This window comes from Ranitomeya variabilis, chromosome 3 (genome assembly GCF_051348905.1).
Source record: "Ranitomeya variabilis isolate aRanVar5 chromosome 3, aRanVar5.hap1, whole genome shotgun sequence".
NCBI classification, from domain to species: domain Eukaryota; kingdom Metazoa; phylum Chordata; class Amphibia; order Anura; family Dendrobatidae; genus Ranitomeya; species Ranitomeya variabilis.
In genome coordinates this window covers 474,283,447-474,302,218 of record NC_135234.1, presented here as the reverse complement: position 1 = coordinate 474,302,218, position 18,772 = coordinate 474,283,447, and the positions used below count along the sequence as shown (strand labels likewise).

Sequence of the window (18,772 nt, the reverse complement as noted above, 5' to 3'; positions counted from 1 at the left end):
GAAGCTTTCAAAGACCTGATGGCCTACGCAGTACCACGCTATGACCTACCCAGTTGGCACTTCTTTGCGAGAAAAGCCATCCCAGCCCTCCACCAGCATGTCAAAGACCACATTGTCCATGCACTGAGGCAATCAGTCAGTGGAAAGGTGCACCTCACAACAGATGCATGGACCAGTAGGCATGGCCAGGGACGTTACGTGTATATCACGGCACAGTGGGTTAATGTGGTGGATGTAGGGTCCACAGGGGACAGCCATAGTGGGACAGTTCTGCCTAGCCCACGGTCTAGGAAACAGTTGGCTGTAGAGTTTCGCCACCCCTCTTCCTCCTTCTCCTCCTCCTCCTCCAGAAGCGAAATCTCGTCCACAGAGAGCAGTCGCACGACCACTCCATCCGCAGCTGCCAGTGTTGCACACAAGGTGTCCTATTATTGAACAGCTAGTGGTAAGCGTCCGCAGACTGTGTTACAAATGAAGTGTTTGGGTGACAACAGACACACCACGGAAGTACTGGCCGAGTACTTGCAGCAACAAACTCAGTCATGGCTGGGCAGTGTACATCTTGAGGCAAGCAAGGTAGTCAGTGATAACAGAAGGAATTTTATGGCTGCCATAGCCCTTTCAGAACTGAAACACATACCTTGCCTGGCTCACACCTTGAACCTGGTGGTACAGTGCTTTTTATCAGGCAATAGAATGATGCTTCGCTATTAAGAAAAAGAACACAGATTTATTTTATCTTCATATAGATATTTCAAAGATATCAATATAATAAAGTTTTGCTGTGAATGTGATGTGTTAAAAGACTTTCCCTATTATGATTGGCTACTAGGATTAGCGCTGGTCACAGGACAGGAGAATACAGAAAAGTCTAGAGCATGTACTTCTGGACTTTAAAAACCTGAATAGATAACCTCCCTCTCTAATGTCTCTAAAAGCCTTAAAGGGGTTGTCTGGTCTAAAACTACAAGTATAATGACTGCAAACTAATGAATCCTCACAACAACCCCAATTACCCAAAGACTCCAGTTCAATCCCTAACCATGGCATACAAAGTCATCCACAACCTGTCTCCTCCATACATCTGTGACCTTGTCTCCTGGTGCTTACCTGCACTCAATCTTCGATCCTCACAAGATCTTCTTCTATATTCCCCTCTTATCTCCTCTTTCCACAATCACATTCAAGATTTCTCCCACGCATCCCTCATACTCTGGAAGTATATCAGACTCTCGCCTACCGTGGAAAGCTTCAAAAATAACCTGAAGACCTACCTCTTCTGACAAGCCTACAACCTGCAGTATCCACCAATAGACCAAACCGCTGCACAACCTTCTCTACCCTCACCTACTGTATTCTCACCCATCCCTTGCAGATTGTGAGCCCTCACGGGCTGGGCCCTCTCTCCTCATGTACCAGTCATGACTTGTATTGATTACAATTACTGTACTTGTTTTTTATTATGTATACCCCTCCTCACTAGGGTTGAGCGACTTTTATTTTTATAGGATCGGGTCGGGTTTCACAAAACCTGACTTTCTCAAAAGTCGGGTCGAGCGAAATCGGCCGATCCTATAAAAAAGTCGGGGTCGGGGTCGGCCGAAACACGAAACCCAATGCAGTGCAATGGGATACTATGGTTCCCAGGGTCTGAAGGAGAGGAAACTCTCCTTCAGGCCCTGGGATCCATATTAATGTGTAAAATAAAGAATTAAAATAAAAAATATTGATATACTCACCCGTCTGGAGGCCCCTGGACATCACCGCTGGTAACCGGCAGCCTTCTTTGCTTAAAATGAGCGTGTTCAGGGCCTTCCATGACGTCACGGCTTCTGATTGGTCGCGTGCTGCTCATGTGACCGCCACGCGACCAATCACAAGCCGTGACGTCATCTAAGGCCCTGACGCGCTCATTCTTAGGAATTTATTTTACACTTAAATGTGGATTCCGATACCGATTTCCGATATCGCAAACATATCGGAACTCGGTATCGGAATTCCGATACCAGATTCAGAAGATCGCCGACCTCATGGCCGACCCCACACAGGGGTCGGGTCGGGTTTCATGAAACCCGACTTTGCCAAAAGTCGGCAACTTCTGAAAATGGGCGACCCGTTTCACTCAACCCTACTCCTCACATGTAAAGCGCTATGGAATAAATGGCGCTATAATAATAAATAGTAATAATAATCATCTGCACCGCTCGCTGTGACGATTATCCAATGCCAGCAGAGGAAGAGGCGTGAACGCAAATATCCCTTGCCTAGTGAATTGAGCAAGGTCAGATACAGTCTAGTTAGAATGTGGCTGGAAGCATATTGCTTACTTGTCAATAGTAATGAGTGAATGTGCTTGTTACTCGGGTTTTCTAAGCATGCTCAGGTGCTCTCCGAATATTTTGGGTGTGCTTGTTGATTATTTTTGTGTCCCTGCAGCTGCATGATTTGCGGCTGCTTGACAGCCTGACCACATGCAGGGATTGCCTGTTTGTTAGAGAATCCTTACATGTATTCAGGCTGTCTAGCAGCCGCAAATCACACAGCTACAGGGACACAAACATAATCTTTGAGCACACCCAAAATACTCGGAGAACATCCAAGCATGCTCGGAAAACCTGATTAACGAGCACACTCGCTCATCACTAGTAGTCACATGACCGCTTGTTGCCATCACGGGCATTTGAGGATCCTCACAGTGAGCAGTGCACATCATGTGAGGATTTACAAGTCTACATGAACATAGAGTGACTACAGATTTGTAATTTTATATCGAACAACCCCTTAAATAAAGAGACATGAAAAGGCTCGAAGTGACAAAATATTATTAACCCTTTCACTACTCAGCAATATTTTTATTTTATTTTTTTAGTTTTTTCCTCACCTTCCTCCAAGAGCCATAACTTTTTTATGAATAAGGGCTAGTTTTTTGCAGGGCAAGTTGTACTTTTAAATGATACCATTCATTTTACCATATAATGTATTGGAAACTAGAAACACATCCAAATGTGTTGAAATTGCAAAAAGAAGTGCAATTCCACAATTGTTTTTTGCATATTTTAGTTACCATGTGCACTGTATAGAGAAATTGACCTGGCAATATGATTTCCTAGGTCATTATGATTACACAGATACCAAACATGTATAGTTTTCTTACTTTTTTATTTAGGTAGTGAAAAAACTTGAAAATTTTTAAAAACAATAATTTTGCTTTTGTTGCCATTTTCCAAGACCCGTAATGTTTTCATTTTTCGGGATATGGAGCTGTGTGAGGGCTTGCGTAAAGTCAGAATGCCAAGCATTATACCACTAGTAATAATTTCCTCATGGGCTGTGGTAGAGCCATTAAAATTGTTATACCAGAAAACAAACACTTGAAGGGTTTAGTATACCTCAAAATATACTTCAAAGAGCGATATTTTGTACAAGGCTGCAGTATCAGGCAAAACATATGGATTCAAGTGCAGCTGTTTAAAAATAAAAACTTTCTCAGACAAGCCTTTTAAGTTATTTGACTTGAATTTATTAGCTATGTGCTATTACATTTCTTCTGTGTTATTGTATGAATATTTTAGCATTTTATTTTACATGAAAGTATTCATAGAACATCAGAATTTTTTTGTATATTCAGTATAATTTTCTGCAACTGATGGAGGAAAAATAAGACAATATTTTGTTATTTTGATGGTGTTTAAATGTTAATAGCGCAGTTGATATTTACCGTGAAGTTCCAGACAATATCGCTAAAAAACTTTAATTATTTATCTACAATGTGCTTTCTGATGACTGACTGTGACATTTTCAATCTTTTCCACCAAACTTTTATGAATAATAAAGGAACATTTTACAAGCAAACAGTGTAAGCATTCCACTGAAACTTCCAAGGAAAGGTTTAAAAATGAAAATGACAAGTATGAGATTATTGCAAATGCTGATAGTATAAAACATACTGCGTAAGGTGTTTTTTTTATCTGAATTCCATCCATATTTCTTCTGTTTGTAATATAGATCCCATGTTAATATAGTTTTTTTATATGAATTATGTCAGTTTTTTACAAATGCAGTATTCAATTTTTCAATCATTTTTGAAGATGTAAAATGATAAATGTCTCCTGTACATGGTGATTAAAAAAGAAGTTTTAAATTATCGTAACTATTTTTTGAGTGGCCCAGACTGCTTAAAAAAAAAAGACATGGCTCCCATCCCAAGCTGCAAATAGATAGAATTGCTCACTCAATCAATTACTGGCTGAGTAGGGTGACTGCTCAGGCTACTGACTGGCAAACGTGTCATTTTTGGTCATTCCAATGGGTCAAGAATGGGAGCATGGGAACCTAGAAGACAAGTCAGCAAAGATTAAATACATTTCTGCACAGAAGTTCTGGGGAATTGTTGTGGATGAGTATTATTTATTTTATTTTTAAAGCAGTTTGAGCCTTTAAAGGGAATCTGTTACCACAGCTGACCTAGCCAAACTATTAATATGGACATACAGGTTATAGACTGATGAAAAAAGTCATCTCTGTATGTCTCATATCAGATGCTTTGTTGGTGATAAATCATTACTAATCTGCTTATGTAAGTGACCTCTTCCAGGCGATGGGGAAGACGCTGCCCAGAAGATAATGATGCTTTTGCACTTCATCTCCATATATCTCACCTCTCATCAGCGTCCCAGTGACGTCGTCGATTGAGAGGAAATCTTGCATGTGCACATTACTGGTTTACTTCCTGCACAGTCTTCTATTCTCAAACTGGCACAGGCATCAAGTTTCTTCAGCGCAGGTACCGTTCCCAAGTGTGTCTAAGCATGCTGGGAGCACTTGGAACGGCACCGGAGTGTTCAGCTCTGTGAATAAGTAGCCATGCCTGATGTTCTTGTTTAGCTTCAGCATGTGTTTTCCTGATGTCTCATCCTGTGATTTCTTGATTTCACACCATACTTAAACCTGGCCTTGTACTTACTTCCTTGTGAGAATAATGAGCTCCCAGCTTTTAGTCTATTGCTCTCATCTGCTGCGCCTCTATAGTGAACTGCTGCTTCCGTGTGTCAACCTTCTCATAGACTACATTACCTGCTGCTCTGCTACACTGCTATTTCCTGTGTACCGACCTCTAGTGTCCCGTTTACTACGTTAAGCGCCACTCCACTATACTGCCTTTTCCTGTGTACCCAGGGGTGAACCTAGCCTTTCTGCTGCCTGAGGCGAACTGCAAAACGGCGCCCCCCCCCCACTTAGTCAAATCAGTACAAATAAATCTGGTTTACTCTTTACTCGCCTAATGCGAGTAAATGGGAATCGCGGGAAAAACGCAGAAAATCCGCAAAATTAATGAACATGCTCATTTTTTTACCGCGATGCATTTTTTTTGTGGAAAAAAACGCATCCATGTGCACAAAACATGCATGCGTTTTTAATGAGGTTTTATAGCGTTTTTAGCGCGAAAAAAACACGAAAAAACCTGAACGTGTGCACATAGCCTAAATGTACTACCTTATAATTTTTGTGTTTTGATGAATATTTATTGTGCATAATAAAGATTTGTCTGCTATTTTTAATTGAGGTCTCCAGTTTTTTTGATAAGATGATTTAAGTATTTTGTAGGCACTGATTCTGCATCTCTTGGCAGAAAACGCAGGTGCGTTTTTTATGCATTTTTTGGCGCGCTTTTAAAGCGTATTTTGATTTTTTTTATGCGTTTTTGAAAGCTAAATAAAGATCTATTATTGAACAAAAAAGATTTGTGATGTAATTTCTTGTCCAACCTCCTCTTTTACAGATAGACAGATAGATAGATAGATGATACAAAATAGATAGATATAAATCTACATAATAGATAGATAGATATAAATATACCTCCAGAAGAAGCTATTGCGAAACACGTGTCGGGGCAGCGGGACGCCGGGGAGATTTGCAGTAGGAATACAGTGAGGTAATACTCCTTTTTTACTGTTTGTGTATATGCTATGTACTTTGAGGGGTTCAATTTTAGGATTATTTACCATTGAGCTTTGTCCTAACTATCCAGGCAGCTCTTTATCTATGAACACCCACATTAGAGCATAGACACTTGTTAATTTACTTGATATATGCTGTATTTGGTTTAAGTAATTCTGCAAATCCCTATGGCAATATAGTCCCTAATTGTGGTTTCTGTACCTTCTTACATGTAGTAATTTTATTCCAATATGTGTTTTAACATTATGTTTAATAAAATTTATTCTATATCAGTACCATAGTGGAGCTCGTTTCATTATATAGGTCCCACTATATGTGATAGATATAAATATAGATAGAAAATAGATGGAAGGAATGAGATAGATAATAATCTTTATTTTTATATAGCGCTAACATATTCCGCAGCGCTTTACAGGTTGCACACATTATCATCGCTGTCCCCGCTGGGGCTCACAATCTAAATTTGATAGATAGATGACAGATAGATCTATAGATAGAAGGAATGAGATAGATAGATGACAGATCTATAAATAGATAGAAGGAATGCGATAGATAGATAGAAGGAATGGGATGGATAGATAGATAGATGGATGGAATGGGATAGATTGATAGATGGAAGGAATGAGATAAATATATAGATAGAAGGAATGAGATAGCTAGATAGATAGATAGATAGATAGATAGATAGACAGATAGAAGGAATGGGATAGATAGATAGATAGATACATAGATGGAAGGAATGAGATAAGTACAGGTCCTTCTCAAAAAATTAGCATATAGTGTTAAATTTCATTATTTACCATAATGTAATGATTACAATGAAACTTTCATATATTATAGATTCATTATCCACCAACTGAAATTTGTCAGGTCTTTTATTGTTTTAATACTGATGATTTTGGCCTACAACTCCTGATAACCCAAAAAACCTGTCTCAATAAATTAGCATATCAAGAAAAGGTTCTCTAAATGACCTATTACCCTAATCTTCTGAATCAACTAATTAACTCTAAACACATGCAAAAGATACCTGAGGCTTTTAAAAACTCCCTGCCTGGTTCATTACTCAAAACCCCCATCATGGGTAAGACTAGCGACCTGACAGATGTCAAGAAGGCCATCATTGACACCCTCAAGCAAGAGGGTAAGACCCAGAAAGAAATTTCTCAACAAATAGGCTGTTCCCAGAGTGCTGTATCAAGGCACCTCAATGGTAAGTCTGTTGGAAGGAAACAATGTGGCAGAAAACGCTGTACAACGAGAAGAGGTGACCGGACCCTGAGGAAGATTGTGGAGAAGGACCGATTCCAGACCTTGGGGAACCTGAGGAAGCAGTGGACTGAGTCTGGTGTGGAAAGGCGTGTGCAGGAAATGGGCTACAGGTGCCGCATTCCCCAGGTAAAGCCACTTTTGAACCATAAACAGCGGCAGAAGCGCCTGACCTGGGCTACAGAGAAGCAGCACTGGACTGTTGCTAAGTGGTCCCAAGTACTTTTTTCTGATGAAAGCAAATTTTGCATGTCATTCGGAAATCAAGGTGCCAGAGTCTGGAGGAAGACTGGGGAGAAGGAAATGCCAAAATGCCTGAAGTCCAGTGTCAAGTACCCACAGTCAGTGATGGTGTGGGGTGCCATGTAAGCTGCTGGTGTTGGTCCACTGTGTTTCATCAAGGGCAGGGTCAATGCAGCTAGCTATCAGGAGATTTTGGAGCACTTCATGCTTCCATCGGCTGAAATGCTTTATGGAGATGAAGATTTCATTTTTCAGCACGACCTGGCACCTGCTCACAGTGCCAAAACCACTGGTAAATGGTTTACTAACCATGGTATTACTGTGCTCAATTGGCCTGCCAACTCTCCTGACCTGAACCCCATAGAGAATCTGTGGGATATTGTGAAGAGAAAGTTGAGAGACGCAAGACCCAACACTCTGGATGAGCTTAAGGCCGCTATTGAAGCATCCTGGGCCTCCATAACATCTCAGCAGTGGCACAGGCTGATTGCCTCCATGCCACGCCGCATTGAAGCAGTCATTTCTGCCAAAGGATTCCCGACAAAGTATTGAGTGCATAACTGAACATTATTATTTGATGTTTTTTTTGTTTGTTATTAAAAAACACTTTTATTTGATTGGACGGGTGAAATATGCTAATTTATTGAGACAGGTTTTTTGGGTTATCAGGAGTTGTAGGCCAAAATCATCAGTATTAAAACAATAAAAGACCTGACAAATTTCAGTTGGTGGATAATGAATCTATAATATATGAAAGTTTAATTGTAATCATTACATTATGGTAAATAATGAAATTTAACACTATATGCTAATTTTTTGAGAAGGACCTGTATATAGATAGAAGGAATGAGATAGATAGAAGGAATGGGATAGATACATAGATAGATAGATGGAAGGAATGAGATAAATATATAGATAGAAGGAATGAGATAGATAGATAGAAGGAATGAGATAGATAGAAGGAATGATAGATAGAAGGAATGAGTTAGAAGGAATGAGATAGATAGATAGAAGAAATGAGATAGATAGAAGGAATGAGATAGATCGAAGAAATGAGATAGATATATCTATTCATATAGCTATCTATAGATATATCTATGGACAGATGTAGATATATGGATAGTTAGATATACATGGATACATAGATATCTATCTACATCTATCCATAGCATAGATATATCTATAGATAGATATATGAATAGATATATCTATCTCATTCCTTCTATCGAAATCCATTCCTTCTATCTCGACTATCCGATGTCTATCTATCCCATTCCTTCTGCCTACATATATATAGACCCCCACACACAGCCCCGCTGGTTCACATAGCATAGCTTATCTACTTCTGAGTCTGATAATCTGATGGAGGGAGGCTGTGGACCGTGAGTGACAGAGCTGTGCTCCAAAGCAGCATGTGGGGGATGGGGGGCGAATGATGTTTTTATAGTTACTTAACTTACTTTACTACTGCTGCCGGCCGCCGTGAGTGAGTGACAGAGCTGTGCTCAGCAGCAGCAAGTGGGGGGTGGGGGATGATGGGGGGGCGGGTGGTGAAAGATGTTTTTATAGTTATTTTACTTACTGCTGCCGCTGCCGGTTACTGCTTCAAGTCCCAGCACAGCAGCCAGCAGGTCAGGAGACTGAGCAACGCCTCTGCACCTCAGCCGGGTGGTAACAGTCTGTGAGAGTGAGTCACCTGCCAGACACGCTGACGCTGCACATTAGCTTGTTTGTGTGACACAGACAGCAGGGATTGCAGGGAGAGTCGGCACCATGTGTTCTAGCTGCTGCTCTGCCGCCCCCTGTCTTTAGGAATGCTCTGCCACTTGAGGCAAAGCATTCAACCTGCTTCATGATAGCAGCGTCAGTGTGTGTACCGATCTCCGCCGTCCAACATACTACACTACCAGCCTGTGCTATCCCTGGTGGTTGCAATAATAAGACTTCAAACTAGACTAAAAGCAATACAGTGACATTCTCCTGTTTCTTAATTTCATGGTAATTAATAATAATAATAATAATAATAAATAAATACTGATGACCTTCTGATTCATAAAAGGTTTGTATTGCAAATTCATATTACGAAAGTTTTTCAATAAACTATCAGATTTTTCCTATGGGAAATAGGATTAGGTGAAAAGTGGAGCAATTACCAATAGCAACCAGTTGGTAACTTCATTAATATAACTGTCTCTTTTTTCTTGCACTAGTTTTTATTTTTTTATGTACTATGTTGTGGGGAGGAGGAAGAATAGGAAACAGCTATGGAAAAAGAGTGATACTGCTGCTCCTAGAAAGTTTCCTTTAATCCAAACCCAGTGATGTATTCACAGCAACATTGCTGAGTACTGTTTTATAAGGCCCTTCATGAAGATTCTGCAGCTGAGTGTGTTAGAGAGCAATAGAGATGTAGGGGTTCATTTTCTCAGTGTGCAGTGCATAGAAGACATCATAGCAGCTAGTTTCCATTCATTTTTATGAGATAAAGCATGTGTAGAGGAAAAATCAGGAATTCTGCAATATACAAGTAAAATAATTGTCAAAACTTGTGTTGTACCACCTATACAATTTTATTAGGAAGTATATTGTGTTGACAGTTACATACTGATACTGTGAACTTTTTTGCAATCTCCTGCCCTTACTTCAGTGCCTGCTCCTTGTCGCTGTTCCTAGAGATTGTTTACAAGCTGCTGCGGTGAGATCATGACTAGAGCACATGTGGCCACTGTACCAAACCACTGAGCTCAGCGGCTTATGCCATCTACACTGACGAAACTGCAGAGCCCAGTGATTGGCTGCAGCAGTCACTTGTGCCGTAATTGTAACGATACCAATACATTCACAAGGAGTGGTGGCAGAGAGCAAGTGATGAAGCATGGATAATGTCAATTTTTTGTTGTTTTTTTTTGTTTGCTGTGATTTTTGAACATTTTTCTGGTAATTAAAAGAAAACTAAAACTATCTGCGCTGGAATCAAAAATAAGGGAACCATATGTAAGGAGCAAGTAATAAAATTAATTAAACTGCTGCGAATAAATATATAAAAACATGAGGAGGGAGCACGTTCGGCTCCGAAACGCGTAGGAATTGGTCCTCCTTACGCTCCATAGGCTGTCACGTGAGTAATCACGTGTACGTGACGTCACGGAAGGTCCTGCGGCAAGCAGAGCACCTACTAGCCTAGTCGAGCAGCGTGCAGAGACTGTACGGAGGTAACGAGCGCGGGATTCTCTGTCACCGGCCGGGACAGTACCTGCAGCTCAACTTCTGAAGATTCTGCCAAGCCCGTACCGGACTGTATTTTCTCCGGACTATATGAATGAACTTACCAACAGAAGGACACAGCGGATAAAGACAACTACACGAGCGGTCTTAGTTCCAGGTTCCTGCTTTCATCACCAGGTTATTATATACATGTTTTTATATATTTATTCGCAGCAGTTTAATTAATTTTATTACTTGCTCCTTACATATGGTTCCCTTATTTTTGATTGCAGCGCAGATAGTTTTAGTTTTCTTTTAATTAAATTATTTAAATTGTTACAGATCGGTGGTACTGTATAACTATCAGCTGCAGGTTTCAAAGGTGCGGTAGCGCTCTTGGTATATATACCTTTATATTTTTCTGGTAATGTAGCACTATTATGACTTATTTTTGGTGTTTTGTTTTTTCTAGGGGGGAAGAGTTGTTATTTCTATTAATCCATTTTAGGTTACCGGTAAAATATTGATAGAAGTGTATTTTTTTTTTTAGAGAAAATGGAAATTCAGTATCAATTCTGCATTTTTAAAATATATTAAATGTACACTGAATATTAAATTATGCTTGTATATACTTGTTTATATAGACTGGAAGAAGAAAAGAGAAAGTTATATGGACTACAAGAAGACTTAATTAAATTTCGAACTTGGTTAGAAGATGCAGAGGAAATTGCTAATACACCAGCAGAACAAGGGAATGATCTTCAGTTAAATGAACTGTTGGAGAAAGTAAAGGTATCGTAATTGATTTGAAAGGCTTGATTATAATTGTTGAATCTCCTAATTTGAGTCTTTTACGTAAATATTATAGGAAGATTCATTTAGTTGAAGGGCAGTATTATTACCTTGCTGCAACTACTAAAATACACATATACAGTGGGAAAAATAAGTACTTAATCGTAGGTACACTTCAACTGTGAGAGACAGTCTTAAAAAAAAATCCAGAAAATCACATTGTATGATTTTATATGATTAATTTGCATTTTTTTGCATTAAATACGCATTTGATACAATAGAAAAACAGAACTTAATATTTGGTACAGAAACCTTTGTTTGAAATTACAGAGGTCAGATGTTTCCTGTAGTTTTTGACCATGTTTGCAAACACTGCAGCAGGGATTTTGGCCCATACAGATCCGAACGCGATGACTATATAAGTTATATTTTGGTATCATCTGACCACATGACCTTCTCCCATGCCTTCTCTGCATCATCCAGATGGTCATTCGTGAACTTCAAACGGGCCTGGGCATGTGCTGTTGTGAGCAGGGGGACCTTCCGTTCTCTGCAGGATTTTAATCCATGACAGCGTACTGTGTTACTAACTGTAATATTTGAGACTGTGGTCCCAGCTCTCTTCAGGTCATTGACCAGGTCCTCCTGTGTAGCTCTGGGCTGATTCCTGACCTTTTTTAAGAATCATCCTTTCCCTACAAGGCAAGGATCTTCATACCAACCTATGAAAACGAGGGCACACCAAAGTCTCATAAAATATAACATTTTATTAAGTACACTTAAATCAAAAAAACATAGATATATAAGAACAGAATGTTCCTAAACGTGGGGCCAGTTACATGTATACAATATGAAATGTAAAATTAAGAGACAAGTTTTTAATAGGCCAAAAGGCCCCTTAAACATAATACCCCAAGTCAAAAAGCAAGTGTCATGACTAAGACTAAATAATTTAGTGAGCAAATTACAAAAAGTCAATACTTACAAACAAGATGGTATCCTAATGGAGGGGGGTAAAGTACATGTGTCCTGGTCCACCAGCCCCATGGCTTGACCATGGTGTACAGGTTGGAGTGTGATTGATTGAGTATGTGGACAGGTGTCTTTTATACAGGTAACGAGTTCAAACAGGTGCAATTAATACAGGTAATGAGTGAGTAGGAGGGCTTCCTAAAGAAAAACTAACAGATCTGTTAGAGCAAGAATTCCTGCTAGTTGCTAGTAGAACAATACTTATTTTATTTTAGATTCTGTCTCTCACAGTTGAAGTGTACCTACGATAAAAATTACCAACGTCTCCGTTCTTTGTAGATGGGAAAGCTTGCAAAATTAGCAGTGCATCAAATACTTATTTTCCCCACTGTATAAAATATTGAATTTAGAACTAATGAATTGTCAATGACACCCATAGTAAGTAGTTTATGTCCACATTGGAGTCAGTATATACTCAATATGAAGAGTTACTGTCATGTTAAGAAAACCCTGATAATTCATTAATTTTATAATTATTAGAACTATAAGGGAAAATTTACTGTATACTGAGCATGTAGCTTTCAGTGGAGTCTGTAACCTCCTAAAACTCAAATTAAACTAAATGCGCAGTTATACAGTGGCTTAGCCACTATAACTACCCCTAAATAGATTTATCATTACTTTTAATGTTCAGAAAAAATGTTTGATCAATATGTAAATTAGGGTGCTCACAACATCCTTAGCGTGAGTGTTGTCTGAAATGAATCCTACTGCTTGAATGGGCATACTGACAGAAGCCGCTGAACATACACACAGACTTCTCTGCTTCAACTGCTTGCTACTCTTCTGGGTGTAGTGCCCACCGCAGAGAGGTGTGCGCTCCGACTCCTGCAGTAACCATGTGTGCTCATGCTGCCTTTACTCCTGAACTATCAATGTGTCCATTTGCACGCAGGAGAATTCTGCTCATGTAATGCTCACTCTGGGCGGTCAAACACTATCAATATAGATGCATTGGTGGGGCATTGTCATGCTGATTTATGAGGAACAATGTGTCTTTGAGCAAGAGCTACGTCAAGGGTGCACCGAGGGCCCTAATTTGTATATTGATTAAAAATAATTTTCTTAACACTAAGCAGAAAGATTAATTCACTAGAAGTATGAGTTTTATTGGGGCTTAGTCCTTTAGACTTAGTTTAATATGTCGTGAGGGGGATGACAGACAAACTTGAGTTTATATCAACTTTATAAACAGCTGTAGGATTAAAAAATACCCAGGCATCAGCAATTTAAAAAACAAGAACTGGAGTCCGACGGGCCCTGGTGCAAGATTTGGACTGGCCCCCCATCCCGGCATATATATGTCCTCCTGTCTGGTACATATGTCCCCCATCTTGCCCCCATCCTGGTATAGATAGATATATGTTCTCTATCCTGGAATGTATGTATATATATATATATATATATATATATACATATATATATATGGGCCCCATCCTGGTATATGCGTACCCATCTTGGTATATATTCCCCATCCTGGTAAAAATATCCCCCATCCTGGTATGATGTTCCCCATCCTAGTATATATAATCCCCACCCTGGTATATATATATATCCTTTATCCTGGTATGTATGTTCTCCATACAGATATATTTCCTTCATCCTGGGCCCCATACTGGCATATATGTGCCTTATCCTGAGCCCATCCTTGTATTTATCACCCATTCTGGCATATGTCCCCCTTTCTGCAGCTGTTCTTTAATGCATAGAAAAAAAATAATTATTCTACTTACCTTCCCTCCGCTTTCCTGCCGCATAGCGTCCTCTTCTGAAGCAGGCAGCTGACTTCAGTGTGCAAGCGATGGGAATACATGATGCTGCCATATACCACCAGTGATGTGCATGCCAATGTCAGCTGCTGGACTCTGATTGGCCAGCAGCATGTATTGCTCTGAATGGATCCGAGGATGTATATTCCATTGAAGTTTGCACAGCTGTTGATGTGCACTTCAACCTGTGCAACGTCAGTCATTATGTCCCTGGCTCAAGGGTATTCTTATCCAAAACCAGAGAAATGCAGCAATTGATGCCACAGCAAAGCAATCAGTTTTCTACTCAGTCTTGTCTCTGATGGAGGTATTAGTTGAGAACTGTATCACTACTAACATACCGAAGTGCAAATGTCTGGTTACAAAATTATTATAAGATGTGTGATGGATCGTGCAGGGGAAGGGGTGTGTCGACTTCACTGACCTCTGGGGAGGGGAAAGAATGACCCAGCAGGGATCGGCTCTCTGGCGCCATCTCTTACCACAGGTCAGTAAGGGAACTGCATGGAAGGCAAATAGTCGGCGGAGAGGCTTCCCTTATAGGTACGAGTTATTGAGGTGCTCCCAGGGAGGGGAGATATATATCACCAGTCTAGGCTGGGGATATATATATATATATATATAAATATATATATAAACCTCCCGGCCGTCACTGTCAGAGTTCCTCACTAACACAGTACGGTATGCTGCCACCAGTTCCTTGTTAGATATAAGCCCCGTCTAACAACAGGCTTATATCAGGTCAGAAACCAACTCCGGGGTAGCGTATAATAACCAACCAAGCGTGCAGACGTGGGTATTCATAAATCGAGATAAAAGAGCAGCCCAAGATTAATTTTATATTTAATCACCGAAAGGTATATATATATACAAGAACAAATATACAAGTATACAGTCAGGAATGTAGTACAAGGGTAAGGTACAGATAGATTACAAATACCATGTTATGTAGAAAGGTACCACAGGGAGGCACTGATGAATCACAAGTCCAAATCTTTGTTACATAATTCTCTGGCTGCATCAGCTAATGGGCCTCCTGCCAGTAGAAAAACTAAGTCCAAAATGAGGAGCTGCCTATTATCCCCTATGCTGCCCCCTCCCACCATGCTGCGCCAACCCCTAGGCTGTGTAGCCTCCCTTCTCCCATATCTGAGAGCATGGTCTGCCAGCTAAAACCATGTATGCCCTTAACTTTCCACCTGAAGCTCTAAATGGGACTGCAGTGGTGCCGCTGGGTTCTGCTGGATTGTACCTGTACAGGGAGACCAAATACGGCTAATGTATTTAATTCTTGGAAGCTATGCTTTATAACTCAATAATGCAGAGTTCTAGAGGTGACTGCATGGTATGGGCTTGAGGGGAAAGGAATGCAGATTCCGATTATGTGCTCGACTAGGTTCAGAGATATTCCATTCTTTTATTATAAGTCATTTTCTAGATTCAATATCTCAGACCCTTGTGCTGGGATCTGCGTGCCAATATGTCCTCATGTCAGCCTCAGTCCAGCAAAGGAAGCCAGTTGGCTGGTAACTGCACAAGAGTTCACATCCCTGTGATAATTGCTGGACTTGGTGCTGGGGGGCACAGGGTATATGCCTTTTGCCCCCCCTGGAGAGAGTTTCAAAGGCCTATTTGCTTTAGCTAATTAAAAAAAACATTGGTCTGCCTTGTCCAAGGAAGTGCATTCGCTGGATAATGAGGTCCCATTGTTTAGTGTGTATTTGACTTCCCTTTTGGCCTGGGGGGAATGCCAAAGGTGGGGGGCTGAGTTTTGAGCAAGTATTTTGGGCCAAACTGTATCTGATAGGGAATTCCATCAGATATCAAAATGATATCAATTAGATATCATTTTCCCATATCTCACAAGATGTTAGTCTAAACAAAAATGTCAGAATATTTTAAATATTATACCAATAGATAGAAACATAGTATCATTAATAAAACAGAAGAATATTACCAGAACAATATTTTAAGATGAAGGTTGCATCAACAGCAAAAATATAAATAGATAAATAGATCACAGGGTAAATACAAAAATCTGTAAAAAGGAAAAAAAATCATATACAGAAGGTTACTAGAAAATTGGAGTAGTAAAATGTAATCATGCCATTTAGGCGATCTTGAAAAGGTTCCTCCATGTGTTAGTGCACAGTATCTGCAATATTCCTGATTTTCAAATCTGACTTTCTATTTACAAATATAAAACCAACTTTCTTTGCTAGGCAGAGTTACTGTTTAGGGTGCTTGGAAAGCTGACTGTTTCTTAATATCTCATAGAGGTCACCACAGCTCACACCCATTCTACCAAAAGTTAGAAACGCCCTGTTTTATACTGATATGACCTACCTCCTGATTTAAGGCAGATGTACCTAAAAAAGAGAAATGTTTGCAGTGTAGTAATTGTTAAGAAGAAAATAAATTCAGATGTAGAAGGCCCCTGTCCAAATGGAGTTGCTAAAAGATATACATAAATATATATAATCTAGTTCTACAGAGGTCATACATAGCAAGAAACTTTTCGAAGATTTTTTACAAACCTTGATTTAGGCTCAGTGAGCTGCAAGTGTCGTCGACACTGAACATATTTCTACATTTTAAAAAGTTTAAAATGTAATTATTGGAAATGGATGAATATTGATATGGTCAATCAGCATCACAGAACATTTTTAAAAGTCACAACTGTGTTAAAGGGCTGCATGGTGGGACATTATGTAACAACAAAAATATTTAGATTTGAGTTTCCTCAGTGGTTGATACCTTTAATGGCTAGCTGAAAAGATGGTAATAAATATGTACCAACAAAGCATTCTTAACATTAAAATAGGTACTAAAAGTTAAGTTGGGACAGTTAACATTTGTCAGGCCATAACAACATTCATGTAAATACAATATAGAAAATGAGGTGCAGTTTAGAACATTTGTAATGAAAATTGTTCACCTGTGACGTGTTAATTCAGAATGTAATAAATATATTTTGAATGTGTGTAAGAATAATCATTTGTTCCTATTGCATTTGAAACTTCCATCTATAGTAGGTGATTTCAATAGAGGGCAGGTTGCTCTATATTTTCATAGTTTGACAGTGTGAAAACAGTATGTGGGTCCTCTGCATTCCAATAATGTGTCTGTGAGAGATGCTTCTTGCTGTTTGAAGGTGGTAATGGGCCCTCTTACCTCCTGGGCCCCTATGCGACAGAACAGCTTGCACCATTGGTATGTTTGCACTGGTTTCAATGGTTCTAGATGTCCTGTAAGGCATCCCGGAGGAGTACAACAGCTTATCCTTAAGAAAGGGGTAATTCAGAAGAATATGCCACTTTATTCTCATAATGTTACATATAACGCCATGAGATTGTTTATGCGTGATTACAAAGCTCTATCTGTGTCTCATTACATCCTCTGTTTTGATCTTGGATTGAACACAGTCTTCTTCATGTGGGAGGGACTAGGCTTTGTTATATTTATTGATTTGATTAATTCATTTTGAATTTCCCAAAACGCGGTAAAACGGGTCTTAAGTGTTCAGATATTCTGGAGATGACTAGGTCTAACATGACCATGTGATGCCTAATCAGTGTCAGAAGATCCAAAGAAAGAAATCAAAAGGATGACTTGGAGAGGACTTGTTCTTCTAGCATATATTTTATATTTATCAAATGTAAATAGAACTATATCAACTTCCTATAAAATAATTTGTTTTCTCCTGGTGTACAGAAAAAGCGCTATAGCCATGAGCTGTCAGAAATTCAAATGAAAAGTGAGATATTCCACTCTCTAGATTAAAAACTTTATTAAGTCATCAGTTATAAAATAAATCCATCAAAACATGGTATGCAGACACACTGCCAATGCGTAGCCAATGCATAATGCGTCAGGCCATGACTTAGGAAACACTCTGCGTCGGAAACCCATTGATGGCGTGTTTGTGCACCATGTTTTGATGGATTTTATGATGACTGAATCAAGATGTTTTTAGTTTCAAGTTCTGGATACTTCTATTTTCATGTGGATTATTTTTTAACCCCTTCCTGAACCTCCATTTATGCTTTGTACTCAGGAGAGACCTCAGTACATAATACATGTTATTTTAGAGCACCTTTGATTCTGATTACATTTTATTCAGATGAAATCAAACCTGCTGGTCGATTTGAGTGAATCTGTCCAAAACTAATTTCAGGACAGTTGCTCATGTTTACTATTGTAAAAAAAGCTATCCCCATTAAAAGATATGTTTACACGGGAACAAAGTTACTGCAGTATTTTTATACATCATTATTCGCACAGAGGATATCATTGCTGCTTTCACTGCACAAATTCTGGGGCTAAACCTCTGACTTCGCTATTGGCACTTCAGTATGTATAGAGACAGATGTCCCATCCTCAGACAAGAATGTTTAACCCTGTAAAGACAATTATTTGAAACTACCACAGTATAAAAGTAATATTTTTATTTGATCAATTGAACCTTTAAAAGATGAAACTAAAAGGAATTCAGACTAAAGTGA

General features: G+C 39.4%; 1 protein-coding gene across 7 annotated transcripts in view; it reads left to right on the top strand.

The window, feature by feature from the left end:
- DMD (dystrophin) overlaps positions 1–18,772 on the top strand; it is a 3,762,639-nt gene that overhangs the window by 2,332,250 nt on the left and 1,411,617 nt on the right. For all 7 annotated transcript variants that reach the window (XM_077296691.1, XM_077296689.1, XM_077296692.1 and 4 more), the window contains one exon: positions 11,319–11,466. In XM_077296691.1, coding sequence (XP_077152806.1) covers positions 11,319–11,466 — 148 coding nt within the window. The remainder of the gene's footprint in view (positions 1–11,318; positions 11,467–18,772) is intronic.